General features: G+C 39.1%; 1 protein-coding gene across 5 annotated transcripts in view; it reads right to left on the bottom strand.

Annotated features, from left to right (window-relative positions):
* Positions 1–5,072: 5,072 nt before the first annotated feature.
* Positions 5,073–23,463, bottom strand: part of CCDC197 (coiled-coil domain containing 197) — a 42,178-nt gene continuing 23,787 nt past the window's right edge. For 4 of the 5 annotated variants that reach the window (XM_056810505.1, XM_056810507.1, XM_056810506.1 and 1 more), the window contains 3 exons: positions 23,337–23,447; positions 21,802–21,918; positions 15,307–18,551 (listed from right to left, as the gene is read on the bottom strand). In XM_056810505.1, coding sequence (XP_056666483.1) covers positions 18,150–18,551; positions 21,802–21,918; positions 23,337–23,447 — 630 coding nt within the window. In that variant the 3' untranslated portion in view covers positions 15,307–18,149. Of the gene's footprint in view, positions 5,616–15,306; positions 18,552–21,801; positions 21,919–23,336; positions 23,448–23,463 lie in introns of those variants that run through there. The other variant, XM_056810509.1, reaches the window with a different exon arrangement.

Below are 23,463 nucleotides of genomic sequence, written 5' to 3'. Positions count from 1 at the left end.
GTTGTAGAGCAGTGATGGGGAAACTTTTAGAGACTGTGTGCCTTTCCCCACCCCTCAGACTGCATGCCATCCCCCCCCCCCCCCAACAGACCAAGTGCTGCCCTGAGTGCTCCACTCAGGGAAGGGAGAAGTGCTTGAGGAGAGGGGGAGGGGAGTGATCCCTGCTCTCCTCAGGGGAGGGAGTAAGTGCTTCCATTGGGCTGTTGGGAAGAGAGGTGGGAAGGCATGGTGGAGAGGGGGAAGGGACTAGCTCCACTTGAGTCCCTCTGCCTTTTTAGTAACTAACTGGTGGGCTAGTGAGTGCAAACCCACAAAGAGGACTCTGCTATCTTTGGCATGAGTACCATAGATTCACCATAATGGCTGTAGAGGCTACCCCAGAGCTCCCTTGTCTTGCCTGGAGACATTTGGTTTCTCAGTATTAAGCTGTAACTCAATGTCATAATGGGGATTGTGGACTGGCTTTCTTCCTTGCACTCCTCTGCTAACCTCTGGAGTCACAGAAACTCTCCATTTGATAAGAATGAGTCTTCCTCTCTTATCTTCCAAGTAGATCTTTGTCAGAAATATCTCTTTCCTCTCTAGATTCTGCTTTTGACTCTTCAGTCTTCTTTCTTCACCATGTCCTAGTATCTTTCTCAATTTGGAACATCTCTCCATCCTTGTAACTCCTTTTCTCTGATTGGTCTCTTCTTTCTGTAATCTTCACTTTAAGGAAAATACCCAGATTAGGCACATTCACTTGTTCCTTCCTGTCTGGACTCCATTCCTGACTTCTTCTCCAACTCTTCCATTATCCTGCAGCAGCCTTCTCACCCTGGGAGATCACTCCACCACAGAAGTCTTCCCCTTTTTCCCTTTGAAGTTTCCTTTTATATGTTACCTTCTTAAAGACTGAGACTGTCTTTCTTTTTTGCTTATATTTGCATACTAGTCATTAGAATGTTAAAATTGTTTTTGTATGTAATTGGAAACAACCCAAAAATTTAAATATGAATGTTATCATTTAATGTTTGGCCAACGATGTACTTTTGCACTTTCCCCTTTTGTAGCCACATTTTTTGTGAGGTTCCAGCTATGACAGTTGTTAAAATAAAGCATGGCAATAAATTAAACTTAGACCCTAGCTTTTGAATCACTATATGTTAAACCAAGATTAAAAAAAAGAATCATCCTTAATTACATTGATTTCACTAAAATATAACTAATAAATGTTATTGTTTATATACTCATTAATTGCAAATTATTAATAATATTTATTTTGCCTTTCTCATTCTTTTAAATTTCTTTTGTGTATGTTTTGCAATTAATATAGTCACATGTACATATAATTTACAAGTAAATATGTATATACTTGAAATGTCTACTACATTTTTTTTAATTGCTAACAAAGCAAACTGTCTTCTGCTCTGGACCCTCAGGTATTTGCCATTTGGTTTGCAGGACTTTTGGACCTTGTTGTCTCCCTGCCAAAATACCATAAGGCCCACCAAAGTCACTTTTTTGTAGGATGTCTCGAAAGTCTTGGTGCTTTTAAGCAAAGTTTTAAGCTTTAATAACTTCAGATATATAAATGGCAGAAAATTTCAAAAGATATTATTTGAAAATATTATTTAAGTTTCCTTTATATTTAGTTTTGTGAATTGTGAATTTTGAATAATAAAGTTTATGTTTAATATTAAGACTGAGTGTCCATGACTTCAAAACAATTTTTGTCATAATGCTAAGACATTATTTGCTTGTTAAAATATTCCTTTTGCCAAGTACGCATGTGGGTAAGCCAGATTTGCCATATACTTCAACCAAAACAGCATATCACAAGAGATCGAATGCAGAAACAGATGTGAGCATCCAGCTGTCTTCTCTTAAATCAGACATTAAGGAGATTTACAGAAATATGTAAAACAATGTCATGCTTCTTACTTAATTTTTCTGTTTTGGTAAATATTTTTCATAAAATATGTTTTTGATGTTAAAAGGTAATAGATTAATTATTATGCTAAAATTAATAAACATTTAAATGTATTTCTTTTAATTTTTAATGTGGTGAATAATACTCTTTGGGGTCCTCATTAATTTTTAAGAGCGTGAAGAATCCCAAGACTAAAAAGTTTGTGAACTCTGGAATTGGTCTACCTTTTCATCCTCTGAAACAAATATTGGTACATAGGCAGTACAATTTAAGATAACTAAATGTCCCATGAGTTATCTTTGTTGTTCAGTTGTTTTTCAGTCTTATTTGACTCTTCGTGACCTCATTTGGGGTTTTCTTGGCAAAGATACTAGAGTGGTTTGCCATTTCCTTTTCCAGCTCATTTTACAGATGAGGAACTGAGGCAAACAGGGTTAAGTGATTTGCCCAGGGTCACACAGCCAGGAAATGCCTGAGATCAGATTTGAACTCTGGATGATGAGTCTTCCTGACTGCAGGCCCACCACTCTGTACCCAGTAACACTCAGCTGCTCTTGCTGCCTTTGGGCGCATTATAAAACCAAATCTGCCAACTCCTTTCCTTTATTTGCCTGTCCAAGAAGAATCTATGAACCATCTTTCTATTAGTAACAACTTTTTTTGTAGTTTTGATTATAGTGAGAATGTTAATACTGATACCATTTAGTTCCTCCAGTCTTGGTCATTCATTTTTTTTTTTAAATCTTACCTTCCATATTGGAATCAATACTGTCTATTGGCTCCAAGGCAGAAGAATGGTAAGGGCTAGGCAATGGGGGTTAAGTGACTTGCCCAGGGTCACACAGCTAGGAAGTGTCTGAGGCCAGATTTGAACCTAGGATCTACTGTCTCTAGGCCTGACTCTCAACCACTTAGCCACCCAGCTGTCACCCAGCTGCCCCCCAGACTTGGTCATTCATTGATTGGACAATGATTTCATATTTAGCGTACCCAGTGACTGTTAAATTTTACAAGTAATCTAAAAATTGCGGATGATTCTTAGCACCCTCTTCCCCTTTTCTAATATTCTGCCACCATCACTGAAGACATAGCAGTAGGTCCACTCAGGATGGACTCTGGGTCACCTTGGGTTTTCCTTTGTTTCATGAGTAGCCAAGATCAAAGAATTCATCACCAAAATGGCCAGCCTCCTGGATTATTTATACTTAGCTAAGGCTTATTCTCAGGAAACAGACTTAGTCTGTTGCTGGGATGATAATCGAAGTCTTTTCAGAATGAAAGAACTTGCCAGAGCTTTTGATTTTCTGGATGGGGTGAAGATATTTCAATAGCCTTTGAGAAACTAGGATCACCTCGATGCCACGATAAAACATTGGAATGGGAATTAGAGGACTATACACATATCTTCACATTAAACTTACTCAATAAAGTCTTTCTTTACCCACTATAAACCAATGGAAAACAATGTCCTCCATAGCAAAAGCAAACAAATTCCAAGGTGGGTATTGGGAAGTTGGGCATCATGATGGGGGCAAAGAGGGAAGGGGAAAGGTTTCTAGCAGCTTAGAGCTGTGAGGCAGCTAAGTGGCACAGTCACAAGACTCATATGGAGTCAGGAAGACTCATCTTCTTGAACTCAAATCCAGCCTCAGACATCTATTAGTTGTATGACTCTGGACAAGTCACTTCATCCTGTTTGCCCCAGTTTCTTCATCTATACTATGAGCTAGAGAAAGAAGGCAGACCACCGCAATATCTTTGCCAGGAAAACCCCAGATAGGGACAGGAAGAGTCAGACAGGACTGAATGAGGGAGCTATATCTATATAGACCACCAGATGGTGATCAAAGCTTGGACTTTGCCAATTCAATTCTTGCTTAAATATGAGCAAGATGTAGCAATTCATGCATTGCATCAACCTTCCTCTCCTAGAGACTTGATGGAATTCCAGATTTCTAGTTTTGGGATAAAGATATTCCAATAAAAACTCAGAATTCCCTGAGCTCATTTGTTCCCTCTCCTCCAGAGGTCCCCAGTTTTGGGCCCCTTCTTCTGTGGAGGTCTAAAGAATTCAGTAGATAGGGATTTTAATTAATTTGCATTTCCTGAAGTGAAATCCAAAGAGTTTCTTGTTTGTTCCTTTGTTTGTTTATTTTAAAGTATAGCACTGGAGTAACTGAAAGCCTATACCTGGTATTATGCGAATTTCCAAATCTCCTCATCCTATCTCTTGCTCCTGGGTTGACAGATTGTCAAAGGACAATTTCCCAAATATTGTTTAGTCTAATAATCACATTAGAAGAGGCGCTACCACAATCATTGGCTCCCTCTGTCTTTTGTAATGAATAAGGAATTGAACTTGAAGATAAGATGCCTTGAGATCTTGCTTCTGACAAAATCAGGCTTGTGGTTCTAGCCAATTCATTTAAACTTGCAGTGCCTTAGATCTCCAGCGTTAGAAATTATAGAGAAGTTGTTGATCTACATTGGGGGAGGGAGCCTGGCTCCCTCCCCAGGAATCCCATATACTGATGAATCACAGGTTCAGGTCCCACACCTAAGCTCCCGCCTCCCCCCTTTCACTAATCAGTTTTCCATAGAGTAGGGCAATTCCCTGGGTTAGAAAAGAATCTCTTTGGGGTGGGGATGGTGGTGGTGGCAGTGGTGAGGGCGATGTATGTCCCAGTCAATGGCCAAATTTATAGGATAATTTTGAGTATCACACTTTTATAAATACATTTGCTTTTTCTGGTGAAAATGAAATTTAATTCAAAATTATTTAAAGCGAAACTGACGTGGAGAAATTTTTTGAAGGACAATAACTAGGGCACAGAGATTACTTAACAAAGTATGTGCAAAAGAAGTCACACTCAACTTGGCCATGTCTAATCTTGACATGGGTATGAATCTGCCCCTGTTGCTGTCAGTTAGCTTAGACTCATGACACAGAAGACACGGGTTGTAGCAGCAGTGTTTGTTACATTTGACCACAAAGTAGATGAACTCATAATGAAATAATCTGTGTGGAAGTTCAATGTATCCTAATAGAGTCTAGAGTTTGAAATGTCTTTGGTTTTGGCAAAAATGCCATGTTTTCAAAATTTTGCTTAATTAATTTAGAATAGTTTTCCATGATTACAGGATTCATAGTCCTCCCCTGACCCCCCTCCCGTAGTCGATGTGCAATTCCTCTGGGTTTTACATGTGTCAATTTTTAATTGAAAATGATATCATATGGGAGAATCCTACCAAGCTTTGAACCGAAAGAACTCAGCCAATGCCAGGATCAAGTACAGGTCTACAAGTGCTGTTTAAAAAAGAAACATTCTTTAACTTTGAAAAATGGAAACAACTTGAGAATGGTTATAGACAATTGTCTGAAACATTTTGTTTTAAACCCTTACCTTTTTCTGTCTTGGATTCATTACTGTGTATTGGCTCCATGGCAGAAGAGTGGTAAAGGCTAGACAGTGGGGGTCAAGTGACTCAGGGTCACACAGCTGGGAAGTGTCTGAGATCAAATTTGAACCTAGGACCTCTCATCACTAGGCCTGGTTCTCAATCCACAGAGCCACCCAGCTGCCCCTGAAACTTTCAATAATTTAATTTTCTTCATTTTTGTCTCCAGTATTTAAAAATGAGATAACATCTTTGATGATAGACAGATATAGAACTGATGTCAGGAAAAAATATGCTTGAGAAGCTGAAATATAAACATAAAGATATAATATAAATTTAATATAAAGAAAATAGGATATTTTAAGTAGAGAAAACAAAGTTTTTGTTGTTCATTTGCTTCAACTGTATTTGACTTTTTGTGATTCCATTTGGGGTTTTCTTGGCAGAGATAGTGTAATGGTTTGCCATTTCCTTTTTCCAGCTTACTTAGCAGATGAGGAAACTGAGGCAAAAAGAATGATGTGACTTGACCAGGTCATAGCTAGTAAGTGTCTCAGGCTGGATTTGTACTCATGAAGATGAATGTTCCTTATTCTAATCTTGGTGCTCTATCCATTGCCCTTCCTCAGTGTCCTAAAACACAGAATAAAAGACCCTAATTCAGAAATTATGACCCATTATATTTATCATTATGATTTGCAAATACTATTTTTTTAACCCTTACCTCCCATTTTAGAATCAATACTGTGTATTGGTTCTAAGGCCGAAGACAATGTGGATTAAGTTACTTGCCCAGGGTTCCACAACTAGGAAGTGTTTGAGGTCAGATTTGAATCCACTGAGCCATCTAGTTGTCTCCACAAATAATATCATTGACGGAGAGTAAAGATCTTTGTGTTTAAGGTTGTAAATAAATGTATCTGCAGAATATTTTGGCAGATAATGGAAATTTTCAAGAGAAAAATGATGTGCTTTCAACAAGAAAAATAAATTTAAAAAAATGTGACACCAAGAAGACTACTGGCACCATATACATTTTTCTTATAGAACTGCTATGTATATAAAGCCATGTTGGCAAACCTATGGGATGTGTGCCAGAGGAGGCTTCTCTCCTCCTCCTCTCCATGTGCCTGAGCACATTTCTCTCATGACCCACCCCTCTGCCCAGCAGCCTAATGGGAGCACTTCCTCCCTCCCCTGTCTGGGGTAAGGTGGGGGGAAGGACTCACATTCAGCTGGAGAGTTGTAGTTTGGGCATTCAGTCTCGAAAACATTTGCCATCACTGGTTTAAAGCCTTATTCAATAGGAGAAATGCTGGTGCTATCTATAGCTACTGGTGTGGTTGAAATGCAGCTGAATCATACAAAGCAGCTTCAAGTGGTTCTTTTGTAATTAATTAATAGAGAAACTAAAATCTTCCTATTTTGCAATTCAAGGGGAGAAAATCAAAGTAGTTAAAGAAGTTCATTTGATTATATATAATATGCTATTGAAACTGTAGCTAGGGAAAATTTGTTACTTTACAAATGTATTGATGGCAACACTAGAGAAATTTTACTATAATTGATGGATTTTTTCATTGAAAATGATTTCTTATGGAAGAATTATACCAGACTTTGAATTGAAAGAACTCAGAGAATGCCAAGATGAAGTGCAGGTCTACAAGTGCTGGTTAAAAATATGGCCCTATCCAGTACCACCACACACCACTCAGAGCCCTCTCCCCTCTTGAGCTCTTTGCTGCTGCTGCCACCCCAGTGGCCACACATAGCTCCTAGGGGACAAATAGATGCCAGGGCTGGAGGGCACAGGGGTGGGGTGGGATTGGGTTGGAGGCTTCTCTTCCCTCCCAAGCTCCCTCTCCATGGGGCCGTTTCAATGGATTTTATTTCATTTTTATTTCATTTTTATTTTTTTATAGAGATAGATGGAGCTGTCTGGGGTCAGCCCCCTGCCTTTTCTGTTCTTCCCTCCATAGCCTGCTCCCCACTTTTACCATCTGTGTCCCCTCCTCAATCCTGCTCCCAGTAGGGAAAGCCAGGACTTCACTGATCATCCCCCCTGCAGTCTAGAGGCCCCCCACTCCCATGTTGTAACCACACCTCATGTCCAGATGTGAGCATCATATTCCTAGAGTTTTGTAACTATTTTTGGAGGGGATGGGGGTAGACTTGAAACTTAATATTTTTCCAAAGTGAGAAAAAAGTCAAAACTCGAGCTTTGTGGGATTCTCTCTCTCTCTCTCTCTCTCTCTCTCTCTCTCTCTCTCTCTCTCTCTCGTTTGGATTTTCATTTAAATGTTTGGCATTGGTTTTGGTTTTGAATTGCTTTGGTTTGAATTCCTTTGTGGCCTGGTCCACAAACTCTCCCCTGTCCTGGCAAGGTATACCTGGAAGGGGGCACAGGAGCAGGCATACACTATGCCACTGGATTCCTACCCAGGAGGACTAGAGGCTCCCCAAGCAAAGCATTATTCCCCTGTTTTCCCGGTGGGTTTGGTCATAACTCTGCCCTCCACCCCACCACTCTCCCTTCACCCCTGCACTCCCTTTGTCCACATTACCTGTGTGAGAAACTGACAGTGAGAGGAAAAAACTTCCTACTGTGATTTTAAAATAATAAACAGACCATGAAACACACACACACACACACACACACACACACACACACACACACACACACACAAATAGAGCCCTATGTGCAATTTGGATGTTTTACAAGCATTACAGGTACTTGAACAGAGAAATATTGAGGCACTTCACATGATTTTCTAAGCTGATTTACAAGAATAATTAACTTTAAAAAACAGCCCACTAGGGGGCAGTTGGGTGGCTCAGTTAGGCCTAGGGACAAGAGGTCCTGGGTTCAAATTTGACCTCAGACACTTCCCAGCTGTGTGACCCTGAGCAAGTCACTTAACCCCCATTGCCTAGCCCTTACCACTCTTCTGCCTTGGAGCCAATGCACAGTATTGATTCTAAGATGGAAGGTAAGGGTTTAAAAAAAAGAGAAAGAAATAAATATCTAAAGAACAATAAATATCTTTGCAAATATTGTGAGGGACTAACATAGGGCACCTATATACTATTGTGAAACATACTGACTTTCTCATACCAAAGGGCTTTGAATGATGTTTTAATTAAAAAAAGGAAATGACACTATTTTTTTTTCTTGGTAATAATTCTGAATATGAATTTTATATTCATTTTTAATGAAAATTTCCTCCTGAAACTTGTGCATATGATGGGTATTTTTTTTGAAAATGAGCATTTTGATAAATTAATGCAAAGATCTCAAATTCATATTCTGATCCAGAAAAGGCCGAATTTGTGAGAATCAAAGATAATAACTATATGAAATTGTATTTTTATGTTTCCTAATTTAAGATCATCCACCTAGGAAATCAAATCACAGGAAAGAAAGGCATATTCATTAATTACTTGGCCAGTCTGCAGAAGGAATTCTTTTTTTTTAATTTTAAAGATCTAGATATTTCTAAATATTATTATATAAGAAGCACACTTGCCATGGATGGAAATGTGATACAGCTGGTCTTACTCCAGTTGAACAAGAAGGGTTGGTTAATAGACATGTTAATTATGATAGTACATTGAAAGTGACTAGATAGTTGTCTGGTTTATCATACAAAATGACACAAGATTTAATGCTTTTTACATGAAATGGAATTTTTTTGCTGCAGTCATTGTAAAGACAAAATATAACATGATTAATAATTGAAAAAAATTTTAAGTAGCAGCATTTTGAATAGTAGATTGATACTATATTTTAAAAATATCATCTAAGGGGGCAGCTGGGTGGCTCAGAGCCAGGCCTAGAGATGGGAGGTCCTAGGTTCAAATTTGACCTCAGAAACTTCCTAGCTGTGTGACCCTGGGCAAGTCACTTAACCCCGGAGGCCTAGACCTTACCACTCTTCTGTCTTGGAACCAACATACAGTATTGATTCCAAGATAGAAGGTAAGGGTTTAACCCCCCCCCCCCCAATCATCTATCATATTCATAGCATTATGGTCTTTATTTTTTAAGTTTAGACGATGAACATTTTAAAGGATTGTTATGGGGAATATTGACCCTGATATTGATTGGTATTGGTATCAATAGTTGTCAGTAGTTGTTGATAGATATTGGTAGGCTATTAGGTTTAAGAATATCCAGTTGATGCCAGTTGGAGAAATGACTGTACTTGGCAGTTGAGGAAATCCATTTGAGACTGGTATAGAAAAATTCTATTTATTATAACTCTAAGAATTCAGGGAAAGGAAAGGGAAAGGGAAAGTATGAGATAAATTAATTATATGTGTATGTATATATTATGTCTTCAAATACTCAATTCAGCCTTCTCTGTTTCTCTCTCCAGTCTCTAAGCTCCAGCTGTGACAAGATCACAGCACTGCAGGTTCACAGAAGTTAAGCTCTCTTCTGCTCCCTCTGTTATAATCGGGGAACAGCCCGAGCTTCTCTCTCACTCTGTCAGATTAATCTCTCTCCAATTCTTCTCAGCTCTCAAGATGTTTCCCAGGCTAACTGTCACCAACTCTTGCAAGATTTCCAGAGGAAACTCCAACCATCTACCCTTGAGCAACAAACTCAAAGAGTGTGCAGAATTCTTAATTGCCCCCTGCTAGGGGAATCTGGGAATTCTTTTCCTTTCAAGATTTATCAGTAAAAATATCTCTACAGAGTACATCATTTTATTGCACATTTAAGATTATTTGTATGTTGCTATAAAGATGTAATAATCTCTTAATTTTATCTGAATAAAAACAAGAAAAAATTTCTTTCATAAATTAAGAATTAAAAGTGTGTTTGGGAGTGTGCACAACTTCCCCCTAAAAGATGGGGACATCATTGCATGAAGTTTGTCATCCTCTGCACCAAACAATGCTGTCTGCTTTTCAAAATTCCATGTGTCCACTTTGCCACCAGCTAGTCTCTCTAATCTGAGATGGAAGGTAGCCTTTAAATCTGGCACCTTGCACTAGTCATCTTCCATATAAAAGCTAGACCCATTTCTCTTCTTGTTCTTGAGCCCATGGAATTGATCGGTCAGAAACGCTTTCCATTGAGACAGTTATTACTGACCTATCAAAAACTCTTTAGATGATACGATTACTTATAACTCCTTATTAGAGGTGGCTATTACCAGTTGCATCTAGGCTTTCTTTAAGTCTCAACTAAAATCCCATCTTCTCCAGGAAGCCTTTCTCAACCCCTCTTAATTCTAGTGCTTTCCCTCTCATAATTATTTCCCATTTATCTGTTCACAGCTTGTTTGTACATATCTCTTTGCTTGTTGTCTCTCTTATTAGACTGTGAGCTCTTTGAGGGCAAGGACTATCTTCTGTCTCTTTTTATGTCCCCAGTGCACAGTGTGACATATGTTTGTTGACTGGTTAATTGATAGAGAAGATTCAGAAATTGATCTTTATTGGAAAGACTGGTAGCAGCTTTGTTATAAGGGAAGTATGAAGAACATCCTCAAATTTCCCGTTTCTGGAGGAAATTGGTATTTCTTGTTCCGTCACGTCTGACTCTTTGTGGAGGGATGTTCTTGGCAAAGATACTGCAATGGTTTGCCATTCCCTTCTCTGGCTAATTTTACAGATGAGGAAACTGAGTCAAATAGGTTTAAGTGACTTGCAGAGTCATAGCCAGTAAGTATCTGAGACCAGATTTGAATTCAGGAAGATGAGTCTTCCTGACTCAAGACCTGATGCTCTTTCCATGGTACCACCCCGATGCTTAGCAATTGACCTACTTTAGTAGGAAGAACATTGAATTTGAAGTCTATGGACTTGAATTTGAGTCCTAAGTCTATTGTTACTCTCTGTGTGACTTTGGGCAAGTTTATTGGACTAAGGGTATTAGTTTATTTCCAAAACAAGTGTGGTAGACTAGATAATCTGTTTCTTTGCAATTCTAGCATCCTATGATGTTATTATGTACAGACAGAATTTGAACCATTATTTCTTTGTATGCTGTTGTTCCTTTACCCACTTCCACCTTAAAAGACTTGGTTACCTTCCAAGTTACATGAGTGTCGAGAAGAGAGCTTCTAATGCCAATCGCTTTTAATGCCAACAAGGAGAGTATTTTGCATTTATGTTGTAGAAATAAAAGTAGACTTTGAATCAGGAGATCTACAATCAACTTTTGTCTATGGGAGCAGCTAAGTGGCTCAGTGGATAGAGTCAGATCTGGAGTCAGGGGGACTTGGGTTCAAATTTGATCTCAGACTCTTCCTAGCTCTGTGACCCTGGGCAAGTCACTTGATACCAATTGTCTAGTCCTTACTAATTTTCTGCCTTGGAAGGGATACTTAGTTTTGATTCCAAGATAGAAGGTAAGGGTTTAAAAAAAAGTGCACAGGAACAACTAGGTGGCACAGTGAATAAAGTGCTGGATCTGGAGTCAAGGAAGACTCATATTCCTGAGTTGAAATCTGACCTCAAAAATTTCCTACCTGTCTGACCCAGGGCAAGTCACTTACCCCAATCACCTAGCCTTTACTGATCTTCTGCCTTAGAACCAATTCTTAGAAGAGATTTTAGGACCAAAGGTAAAGGTTTAAAAAATTGTCTTTGCAATTTATTGTGTGACTTTGGATAGGCCATTTCATTTCTCTTGGTCTCAGTTTCTTCTTCCCATCTCACAGGGACAATAGGTTTGAAAATACTTTGCAAACAAAGGAATGCTTCCAACATGGGAACTATTGCTGTTAGATCTGGTGGGTCAGGCTGTGGGATATCAGACCATTTCATGTCTGAACCTGAGCTTAGCCAGCATCTCTGTCCCATGTAGCACCCTGCCTGTCATGGACACTTACTACGACTTCGATAATAATAGGGCACACTCTGCTATCAGAGACAAGTGCTTTTTAAACACAAGCTGTCATGAAAAAAGGAGATCACAAATAACACCAGTCTCTTCTGGAAACACATAGTTATCTGAGTAAATAATCCTATGACTGGCCCATAAAGAAATCTATATTTCTCATATTTACTACTTAGTTTTGATTCCAAGATAGAAGGTAAGGGTTTAAAAAAAAGTGCACAGGAACAACTAGGTGGCACAGTGAATAAAGTGCTGGATCTGGAGTCAAGGAAGACTCATATTCCTGAGTTGAAATCTGACCTCAAAAATTTCCTACCTGTCTGACCCAGGGCAAGTCACTTACCCCAATCACCTAGCCTTTACTGATCTTCTGCCTTAGAACCAATTCTTAGAAGAGATTTTAGGACTTTACTTTAGCTACTTCTTTCTAGCAGTTTCTTTTTCTTTTATTCAGAGATATTTTATTTTCCCAATTACATGTAATAACAATTTTCAACATATATTTTCTGAAATGATAAAATCCAAAATATCTCCCTCCTCACCTTCCCTTCCTCCTCTTAGAGATGGTAAGATTTGATCTGTGTTTTACTTGTATTATCATGCATAACATACTTCCATATTGGTCATTGTTGTAAGAGAATACTCATATAGAACCCAAACCCCACAAAAAAGCTAATGTGAAAGACAGTTGGCTTTGATTTGTATCTGATTCCAACAGTTCTTTCTCTGGAGGTGGATAGCATTCTTTGTCATGGGTCCTTTAGAATTATCCTAGATCATTGTATTGCTGTGATTAGCTGAGTCTTTCATGGTTAATCATTATACAATATTGCTGTTACTATGTATAATGTTCTCTTGGTTCTGCTTATTTCACTTTGCATCAGTTCATATAGATCTTCCCAGCTTTTTCTGAAATCATTTTGCTTATCACAATAGGATTACATCACTAACATATACCACATTTTGTTTAGCCATTCCCCATTTGGTGGACATCCCCATAATTTCTGATTGTTTGCCACCACAAAAAAGCTCATATAAATACTTTTGTACAAATATTTTGTACTTTCCCCCCTTTTTATAATTTCTTTGGGATACAGAACTTGTAGTGATATTACAAGATCAAAGGGTTTTCACAGTTTTATAGTCCTTTGGGCATAGTTCCAAATTGCCTTCCAGAAAGATTGGATCAGTTCATAACTCCACTAACAATGCATTGATGTCCCAATTTTCTAGACTCCTCTTAAGGTCTGACATTTACAGCCCAAGCACTTAAAGCAATGGCCACAGGTTTTTCAGGTGTTGTGGTACATCTTTAAAAGACTAGTAATGTAACAAGTGGGCAGGTAGGTGGTGCAGTGGATAGAGTACCAACCTTGGAATCAGGAAGACTTGTTTTCCTGAGTTCAAATCTGACTTCAAACACTTACTAGTTGTTTTACCCTGGGCAAGTCACTTAACTCTATTTGCCTCATTTTCATCATCTATAAAATGAGCTAGAGAAGGAAGCAACAAAACACTTTATTATTTTTGCCAAGAAAACCCCCAAGTGGGGTCATGAAGAGCAAGAGGCAAACCCAATAGATTCTTGACATGCAGCACCCCAATGTGGTCCTCAAAGGGAAAGGAGCAGTGAGATGGCTGGTAGGAAAAATGCTCAGCCAGTGATTTTGATGGCTGTAGCTAGAATGATCTTTCCTGATGTTTTCTATTCAAGACTATTTTCAATCAATTACCAAAGGAAAGGAAGGAAGAAAAGGATGAAGAAAGAAAGGAAGGAATGGAAGAAAGAAATAACAGAATAAAGAGAGAGGAGGAGAAAGGAAGGAAAGAAAAAGAAGAAATTGGATTTATTTAGATCCTACTACATGTCATGCATTGATGGAAGGGAAAAAAAGAAACGTTTTTTAAATGCTAACAAGGTACTTTGTGCTTTAAAACCATCTCATCAAATCCTCACAACATCATTAGGAGGTATTGCTGTTATGGTTGCCATTTTACAGTTGAGGAAACTAAGAGCAGACAGAAGTTAAATGAATTGCCCAGCATAGTAGTAATAGTAATAGTAATAATAATAGTAGTTGTTAACATTTATACATTGGTAACCATGGACCAAGAGCTATGCTAAGCATTTTGCAATTATTATTTCATTTGATACTCATGACAATGCTGGGAAGTAGGTGTTTTTTATTATTTCCATTTTATTTATAAGAAAACTGAGGAAGACAGAGGTTAAGCAAGTTGTCCAGGGTCACATGACTGGTAAATTTGCCCACATTTGAACTCAGTTCTTCCAGACTCCAGATCTACCACTCAATCAATTGTGCCACCTAGCCAAAACCTCTTCATTTAGGCCTGCTCTTATTGAGGACTTTGAAGAGGAATCTGAGTTGGAATAATAATAACAATAATAATAGCTAACACTAATAGAACTCTTTAAGATTTGAAAACACTTTATGTATGTTATCTCAGATTATTCTTATGCTTTTGTTCAGCTGTTTCAGTTGTTCTCACTTTTTTGACCCCATTTGGGGTTTCCTTGGTAGAAATACTGGAATGGTGTGACACTTCCTTCTCCAGCTTATTTTTCAGATGAAGAAACTGAGGCAAATAGAGTTAAGTGACTTGACCAGGGTCAAACAGCTAAGAAGTGTTTGAAGCTACATTTGAACTCAAGAAGATGAATATTCTTGACTCCAGGTCTGGCACTCTATCCTCTTTATCACCTAGCTGCCTCAGCTAGCAGATAAATGCTAATTATCATTATTCTTATGTCCATGTGAGCCTGCCAGAGTCATAATTAGGCAGGGCAATGGGGCTTTGTTCTAGGATGCCATAATTTAGAGGGTGAAAATAGTACTTATATTCCTTCTTTGCCAAATAGAAACAACTGAGCTTTGTACTTAATTAGCAAGAATAATTGATATAAATTCCTAGTGATTCAAGGTACTTTCTCCTTCATGCATATAATAAGGGCAGGGACAAGACATATTGATTTCATTGGCACTGGAAAATTCCAGGTAAGGAAACCTTCTAGCACCTTTTATTTTGACAGCGTTGCCTAGGACAATAAGGAGTTTAGTAGTTTGCCTAGGTTCACACAACCAGTATGTGATGGACACAGGACTTGAACACAGGTCGTCCCAATCCTCTATCCACTGTGTAACACTACCTTTCATGCACATAGTAGACCCATGGTAAATGTTTAATCAATTGACTTGAATGCAAAAATATGTTAAGGAATTTTTCAAGACAAGAGTTAGAGAAAACTTGTTCTACTGATAACTGTTGAAGTATCAAACACCCTGTGATTTCATCAGTGTGGGAACTTTCTCCATGTGACTCAAGTACTCAAACATAGACAGGTGGTGGAAAAGACAAATAAAGGGACAAGAAGAAATAGAAAGGGGAGAGATACACACACACACACACAGACAGAGAGATAGAGAGAGACAGAGAGACAGAGAGACATAGAGAGACAGAAAGAAAGAGACAGAGACAGAGAGAGACAGTAGAGACAGAGACAGAGAGACAGACAGAGAGAGAGAGAGAGAGAGAGTTTCTATTTGTATCCTCAGGGCTTAGTACAATGTATGTCATACAGTGAGGTCTTTAATAATTTTTCATTCATTCATTTGTACAATTGGGCTTCTAGAGTATCCTACTGATAACACAATAAAGTACAGACTCCTTAACTGGCATTTAAAACCCTCTTTGATTTGGTTCATTCTGCTTTTTCAACCTTATTTCCCACTGGTCTCTCCTACATGCACCTCTGGCATCAGTCAAACTGGTCTCTTTGTTTCTATTTCTTTTATTATGCTGAACTAAGTTCTTCTCATTTTATTTGTCAAAATTCTAAGCCACCTTTCCAACTCAGCTCCATATTATTGTCTCCCCAATCCCCTCAGTTGTGTCTCCTTCTGAATTCCTACAGCATTATTCTTATTTCTCTTTTCTGCATGTTGCCCTTTACTGGTCGTATCATAAAATTCTCCTCTCCCTTGCTAGACTGGACATCCCTTTGGGATTGGTGTTTCCTTATGTTTGTTTCTTCTGGGTGGTATTAGTACTATTTACTCACCAGATGAAAGCGTTCATCTCTAGGTATATCCCAATTTTTCTCCAGGGACAGTCATCATGTGATAGAGAATGGAGTATCATGGATTTTGAGTTGTCCAACTAACTCTTCAATTTTACAGACTGGGAGACTAAGGCTTGGACAAGTTAAATGACTTCCCAAACTCACATATGAAATAAGTGGGTGAGCAGAGATTTGAGCATAGGTCCTCTGACTCCAAATGCGGTGTGTTTTGGAGTTCTGGTGGCCAGTTAGGAACAGTGTGACAAGACGGGAGAAGCATCCTAAGTAACTGAACAGAAAGACTTTTGAACTCTACTGATTTCATTTTTATTTGCTGAAATTCTAAACCACCTTCATAACTTGGCTCAGTTATTATCTCCCCAGTCCTGTCAATCAGACATGATGTCTCCCTCTAACTTTCTATAGGACTGCATCTCAACTGGTTAACCTCTAGTCTGGCTCTTAACCCCATTGGAGTTTGTGTAAGGAAGCATGAAGTATGGCAGAAGTATTCCTCCCCCAATCTCCCAAAGATGTTTGGGAAAGCACCTAAGAAACAATCAGGAAAATTGTAGAATCCTGCAATAATTCAATGTCAGAGCTTGAGGGGAGCCTTAGAACACAGAATCAAGAATACCTGTGGGATATAGATGGAATGGTCTCTTTAGAGATAATTTATCTAGCCCCAGAGGAAACTGAGGCCCAGAGAAGTAATGATCTGCTCAAGGTTACACAGTTGTTTAGTATAGAACCAGGACATTCTCATTCTCAGCTCCTCAGTGATTTTTTCATTCCACAGCTGACTCTCAGGGACACCTTAGAAATAACATTCAGGATACAAAGTTGGAAAGAGAGAGATTAGTATTTCAGGTACTATCAGAACGGGAGGGGGGGGAGAGTTAATTTGATGCTCCACTCTCTGAATTGCAGATGAGTAGTCTCTTTGGGTCCTCTTCTCCCTTCTCTACTGCCAGACCCTTGTGGAGGAGGCAACTTGGATTATCTTTGTCCAAGGGTGGAAAAAGGGAGGTCCCATGACTCAGTCGGACATTCCCAATCAGCCATACATCTGTCAAAAAAACTCTGAGGCAGCTCTCCGTATCTATGACAGGACATTCACCAGCAGCCCTATTACTAGGGGCTCCTTTGCAAGAGGTCAGCTTTCTCTAGGAAGGACCAAGTCCTCCCATGCCAGATTCATAGGACATCTGATCAACACCATTCACCCTGGCTTATACCACTCTGGCTCAGGTAAGTTACTTCTCTTCTAATTATTTTGCAAACTTATTAAAACCCAAAGACAGCCTTCTAAGGGATGAGATTCTTGACTAGGACTATATTCTAATTTATATTTAATTTCTATATTACAATATGTTATAATACATTATCTATAAATTCTTACATCTGCATTATAATTTCTATTTTAGTGTGACCTAGGGGATAGAGAGTCATTCTTGAAGGCAAAATTATACCTTAGGAGGTATGGAGGAAAGTGGTATAATGGGTAAAGAGCTGACTTCAAGCCAATAAGACTTGAGAAGTTCAAGTTCTACTTTGAACCATCCTGGCTATGTAACACTGGGCAAGTTACTTCTCAATGTTCTCAAGATAGAAGGAAGCTTAGGGGTTATCAAATCTGACTACTGACTAACTGTTATTAGGGGAAGTTGTTGTGCATTTTTCATTTTTGGAGAAGACCAGTGACATTACTGGGTGATGATGTGTGTGAATTGGATTTAAGTGAGTCAGATTTGTTTGGGTTCTGGTTAGGGGAAGTGGATAGGACTAGAACCTGGGCCTCCCAAATCGTCTCCACTTCTATCCTATATTGTTTTTCTGACTTCTTTCACTCGAACAGAAAGATATTTTGATCCAAGGCTGAGCCCCCAATTTATTATTACCTAGAAAAGGTGATTACTTTTGGTTTTTGGGAGTCTTTCTTCAAGCTTCTTGACCTGTTCAATTGGGCAGACTTTAGAAGGGCATGGAGTAGGCTTTGGGTAGCCTAAACTATGGCCCCGAGGAAAGGAAAGAACAGGATTTTGGACCTCTTTGCTCTTGGGAAGGTTCAGGGGCTTGAGGCAGTGACTTTGTTGTGACATGGGTAGTATAACTTCATTTTCTTGGGGAATAGTTATTTTGCTTATAGAGGATCTAGAAGAACCTTGATATGAAAAATTGTCCCTTAGTTTCCCTTTGTTTTGTCCTTGGATCTTCTGCCGGTAATCAGTTATTGTTTCTCCAGTCCATAACATTCGAGATTCAGCTAATCTTTGGGTCATCATTTTATCCAATATAAATTCCTGGGAGTGAAAAAGAAACATCTCTCTCATAGGATTTTATCTATGTGTAGTTTCTTCTGTGAAATCTTCCCTAGTTACTTTAGCCTATACTCACCGTTCTTCCTTTCCCTTAGAATTACAAAGTTATAGAAAATACATAAAACTTTAGATGGGGAAGAGATAGACTGTTAAGGGATGGCAGGAAATTTAGAACACACACTATTAGAACCTGGCACATTATTGTTGAAAGTGACTTTACAATATAGAAAGTTGGAACAGAGGACATAAGATGTTAGAATTGTAACTAGATAATCTAGTCCAGACCTGGTTCGTTGCAGGTGAGGAAACAAAGGGAAAATTATTTCTTTGCCAAGAAAACACTCCCAAAAAGTGATCAAGAAGAGTCAGATAAGACCAAACAACATCAAACTTGCATTGTCCATGTATTTCTAATTGGCTTAGGATCAGACTAGTCTAGTCTTCACATTCTATCCAGTCATCCACTCATTACTTTTCTTTCTTTTTTTAAAAAAATTCTTCTTTTCTGTCTGAGAATTGAGGCTAAGTATTGATTCCAAGGAAGAAGAATGATAAGGGCTAAGTGATTAGGGTTAAATGACTTGCCCAGGGTCACACAGCTAAGAAGTGTCTGAGGCCAAATTTGAATCCAGAATTTCCCAATTCCAGGCCTGGCTCTCCATCTGCTTAGAGGTCTAGCTGCCTCCATTCATTACATTCTAACTTATATATTAGTGTGTCATAGTGGAAAGAGAGCCCAACTTGAAGGAAGGCATCATATCCTTGTGTGCTTCACACACAAGTTGTGCGGCAGGTGGCAAAATGGGTGGAGTTGACTTTGAGCCAACAAGACTTGAGTTCAAGTTCCATCTATGAATCATACTGGCTATATAACCCTGATCAAGTCACTTCTTAGAGTTCCTGGTCACTCTCTAACTGCAGAGAAGGTGCTGATCTACCTGCCAGAGAGAGTTTCCTCATATGTAAGTTCTCTATTTCAGTCACATCACAGATCCAGCCTCATCCCATTTGTAATATCATTTTGATCTGATCTTTCCTGACTAAACCACATTCTCAAGAGCAGAGATACTCTCTTATTCTGTGTTGACAATGTGTTGTGCTGAGAAGAACACTGACCTGAAAAGTGGTGACATTGATAACAATTCTGACTATGACATTTTATTAGCTGCATGTCCTTAAATAAGTTTCTTCATGTCCCTAAGCCTCAGTTTCCTCATCTGTAAAAATGAGGATAATTATACGCTTGCCTTCCTCACAAAGTTATTGATTGAAAAATACTTTGCAAACCTTAAAGTGCTATTGAAAGATGAATTATTATTAACAACCATAATCGTCTTTATTCTTCTCTAAACACAGGGCCTTGTAGGCATGTAGCAAAGGTTTGTCGTGCAAATGACTAACTGGGTAGGTATTGTCCATTTTCCCTACTTGGAGGGCAGCCAAAGGAAGTTGTAAGGAAGGGTGCAAACCATTAGCAGCCACCACTCCTTCGGTTCAGGACCAGTCGGTTCCCTGAGCTGTTTCTTTCGGTATTACTCTATGTTACTCTACTCTACAATACTTCTTTCCTAATTATGATGAACATTTATCCAAATAAAAGTTATGGGTGGAATTTTTTTTTTGGGGGGGGAAAGACTTGTGGTAGTGTACAATGTGGCTTGTCTGGGACTTAAATCCTCTGTTAATGCACACACACACATATACATACACATACACACACATACACATACACACAAGCACATGTAGATGTATATATACATCCTGCCCCAATTTTTTATATCAACTCAAATCATTAAATAAAATTCTTTCCCTACTTCTCTTCTCTTTCCACTCAAATATTTCCCCCTAAGTTGTTTTGGCTGGAGGGCCCTGCTCTTCCATTTCATTTCTTCTCTCTGCCCTGGGCAAGGTGGTACAGGGGATAGAGCATCAGGCCTAAAATCAGGAAGACCTGAGTTCTCAGCTGGCTTCACACACTTATCTAGCTTTGTGACCTTGGGCAAGTCACTTAACCCCATTTGCCTCAATTTCCTCATCTGTAAAATGAGCCAGAGAAGAAAATGGCAAACTACTCTGGTATCTTTGCCAAGAAAACCCCAAATAGAGTCACAAAGAGTCATACATGACTGAAAAATGACTGAACACCTTATTTGTATCCATGTTTTAGCTTCCTTTTAAGATTATTTGGTTTTTCAGGGTAGGGATCAAGTCTTCTTAATCTTTCTGGCTCTTACAGGATTAAATTAAGTGTCTATCCAGTAAAAAATGTTTAGTTGAAATGGAGTTGAAAGAAGAGGAGATGAAGGTGGGGTGGGGATCAGGGTCCTCAGAGCCTGTTGCCAAAGTTGAACCAACCAGAGGGAAGAGAGAGAAAATACAATTCCATCTCTGTAGAGCTTTGGGATTACAAAGCATTCAGTCATTTGGTGCTCAGAGTTCCCCCATGAGGAAGGACTTGTAGGTACTCAGCGTTTTTCTTGATATGATGTTCTGTGGTCTATGAGTCCACAAATTCTTCCCTTTGGTCTCCTCAGAGGGCAAAAACATAATTGTGGGAAGCATGAGTTGTTAATCAGATTATCCTAGCTCTAGGGCTAGAAGGGACCTGAGAGGCCATCTGGTCCAATTCTACTCATTTCTCAAATGAGGAAACTGAGACCCAGGGAAGTTCATTGACTTGCCCAAGGCCTTCCAGATACTATGGGTCAGAGGCAGAGTTTGAACTGTCTCTTCAGAATTTGTGGTTTTTCCAATGTATAACATGACCTTTCGAAGAACCCATTATATGTACAAAGCCCTGTTGACATGGTTAAGGGGGATTCAAAGAAAACAAATAAGATGTGTTTTCTGTGCCCAAGGATTGGGCTGTTGCACACAGGATGGGGCTTGACAAGGGGCTGTACAATGTGATTGATGATGGATGGTGGCAGATACTTTTGTATATCTTGAGAACTTTGTAGGGTTATCACTGTCTGAAGACAGTTGCCGAGTTCAACTTTATATAAGCCCTTTCAGATGTATCAATCTTTTAAAGCTTTACTCAAAACAAACCAGTGTAGTAGCAATGTGAACCTTCTAACCCCCATTTTACAAATGAGGAAACTGAGGCTTATCCATGGTTAGCCAGCCAGGTGATCAGAGATGGGATTCAAAGCCATTCAGGCATTTTGAATCCAGAATCTACTCTTTTCTGCTATGCTACTTTGCCCAAGGCAGATTGTATCTCACTCACCTGAATCATATCCATTTTGCAGGTCAAGTCCAATTGCTTTATAGGGCCATAGTGCTCAATTTTGCACTGTTCTGCCAGGTGGGAAATGACTGTCAGCATACAGCCTAGATCTTGAGTCTGTGGGGAGAAAAAGGAACATGAGAAATGGGTGCAAAGGGTAGCTAAAATGATCATAGCAGAATCATTTGCACTTTATAGATTATAATCTATAACTCTCATCACAATTAACGTCATGGATTAGAATTTAGTGCATTTGAGTAGGAAGGGACCTCAGATGTGATCTAGTCCATTCTCATCTTATAGATGAGAAAAATGGGGCCACAGTGGTGGTTGCTCAACTATTACAGAGTAAGAGACAGGGCCAAGATTAGAACCTGTAACTGCTAACTCTAAATGCAGCGCTCTTTCTCCTTCCCCTAAAAGAGTGGATGTGATTCAGAGTACCCTTGTCCTTTACACAAATGAGTCTTCATTGCCCCAGGAAAATCTTTTGAAGATGCCAAAGAAAAAGAGCATGTTTCCCCTGCCATTTCGATAAACACTTGATATCTCATCTTCCTGCTCTCATAAAGAGGCAAGAGTTTTGTTGATCTTTGCTCTGCCTTCCTTATAGAGTTATTATGAGGTTTAAAAAACATAATAACGGATATGAGGGTGCTGTGGAAAGTTAAGGGTGCTAACAATGTAAGGATGATTATTATTTAATTTGCAATGGTAATCTGATAGGGATTTTAAGGGGCTATATGGAAGGAGAATGTTGTAGTGGAGAATATTTCAGCGTTCAGCACAGGAGACTAGCATTTGAAGTCTATCTGTGTGGCTGTGGACAAATTGTGCTGTTTCTTTGAGGCTCACTTTGTTCTATAAAATGGGAATAAAATGTATACCGTGTTGCCATTCATTGTTCATCCTTTATACCCAAAGTGGACCAAATGGCACCATGATTGTACTCTCTCGTCTTATGGATAAATTGGATTTAAGTGAGTCAGAGTTCCACAAAGTCCTCAGCCTCACTCTCTCTTCCAGCATCATCCAAGTCCATTGGTAAGGCAACTCAGGATGCCTGGTGATGGCCTGGGATGCAGTGTAGGACCGTGGCATTTTCTTTTTCCAACCAAGCTCTAAGCACTCCACAGTGCCTTTTCTGTCAGCTTTATGGCCACTGGAACAACTTGTTCTTGTCTGCCCATTTCTCTATATGCCTGGGGTAGACATCCCCCGAACTCACTGAGAGATTTGAAACCTGTCAGTTACCATCAACCTTACTTAGCTTGTTTACAAGATGGTTTTACCACAGCAAGGCTGCTGCACAGACTATAGCTTTTTGGAGCCTCAGGTGAAAGCTGAGAGGTGGACACCAAAGGCAGATGAGCAGCCCTGAAAATGGTTCAGAAAGTCCTCACACCAGAGGTGCTGGTCCTCTAGCAATACCCATAGAGCCTCTGTTGTTTGTACCTCATATGGAATTACTATGAGAAAAGTTCTTTATAAATGCAATCTATTTTATGGGTAACCCACAGATCCCAGAGACTTACTTCATCTTTTGGGAAATCTTTATTCCATTGAACTCTTGCTTTCAACTGTTTGTTTTTTATCTTAATGTCGTCCAACTTCTTTTGCAACTTTGAGAGCTCAGTAGTCAGGATCTAGAATATGCAGATG

Source organism: Monodelphis domestica, chromosome 1 (assembly GCF_027887165.1).
Source record: "Monodelphis domestica isolate mMonDom1 chromosome 1, mMonDom1.pri, whole genome shotgun sequence".
Taxonomy (NCBI): domain Eukaryota; kingdom Metazoa; phylum Chordata; class Mammalia; order Didelphimorphia; family Didelphidae; genus Monodelphis; species Monodelphis domestica.
The sequence above is the reverse complement of the archived record's forward strand: the minus strand, read 5'-3'. Positions and strand labels throughout refer to the sequence as shown.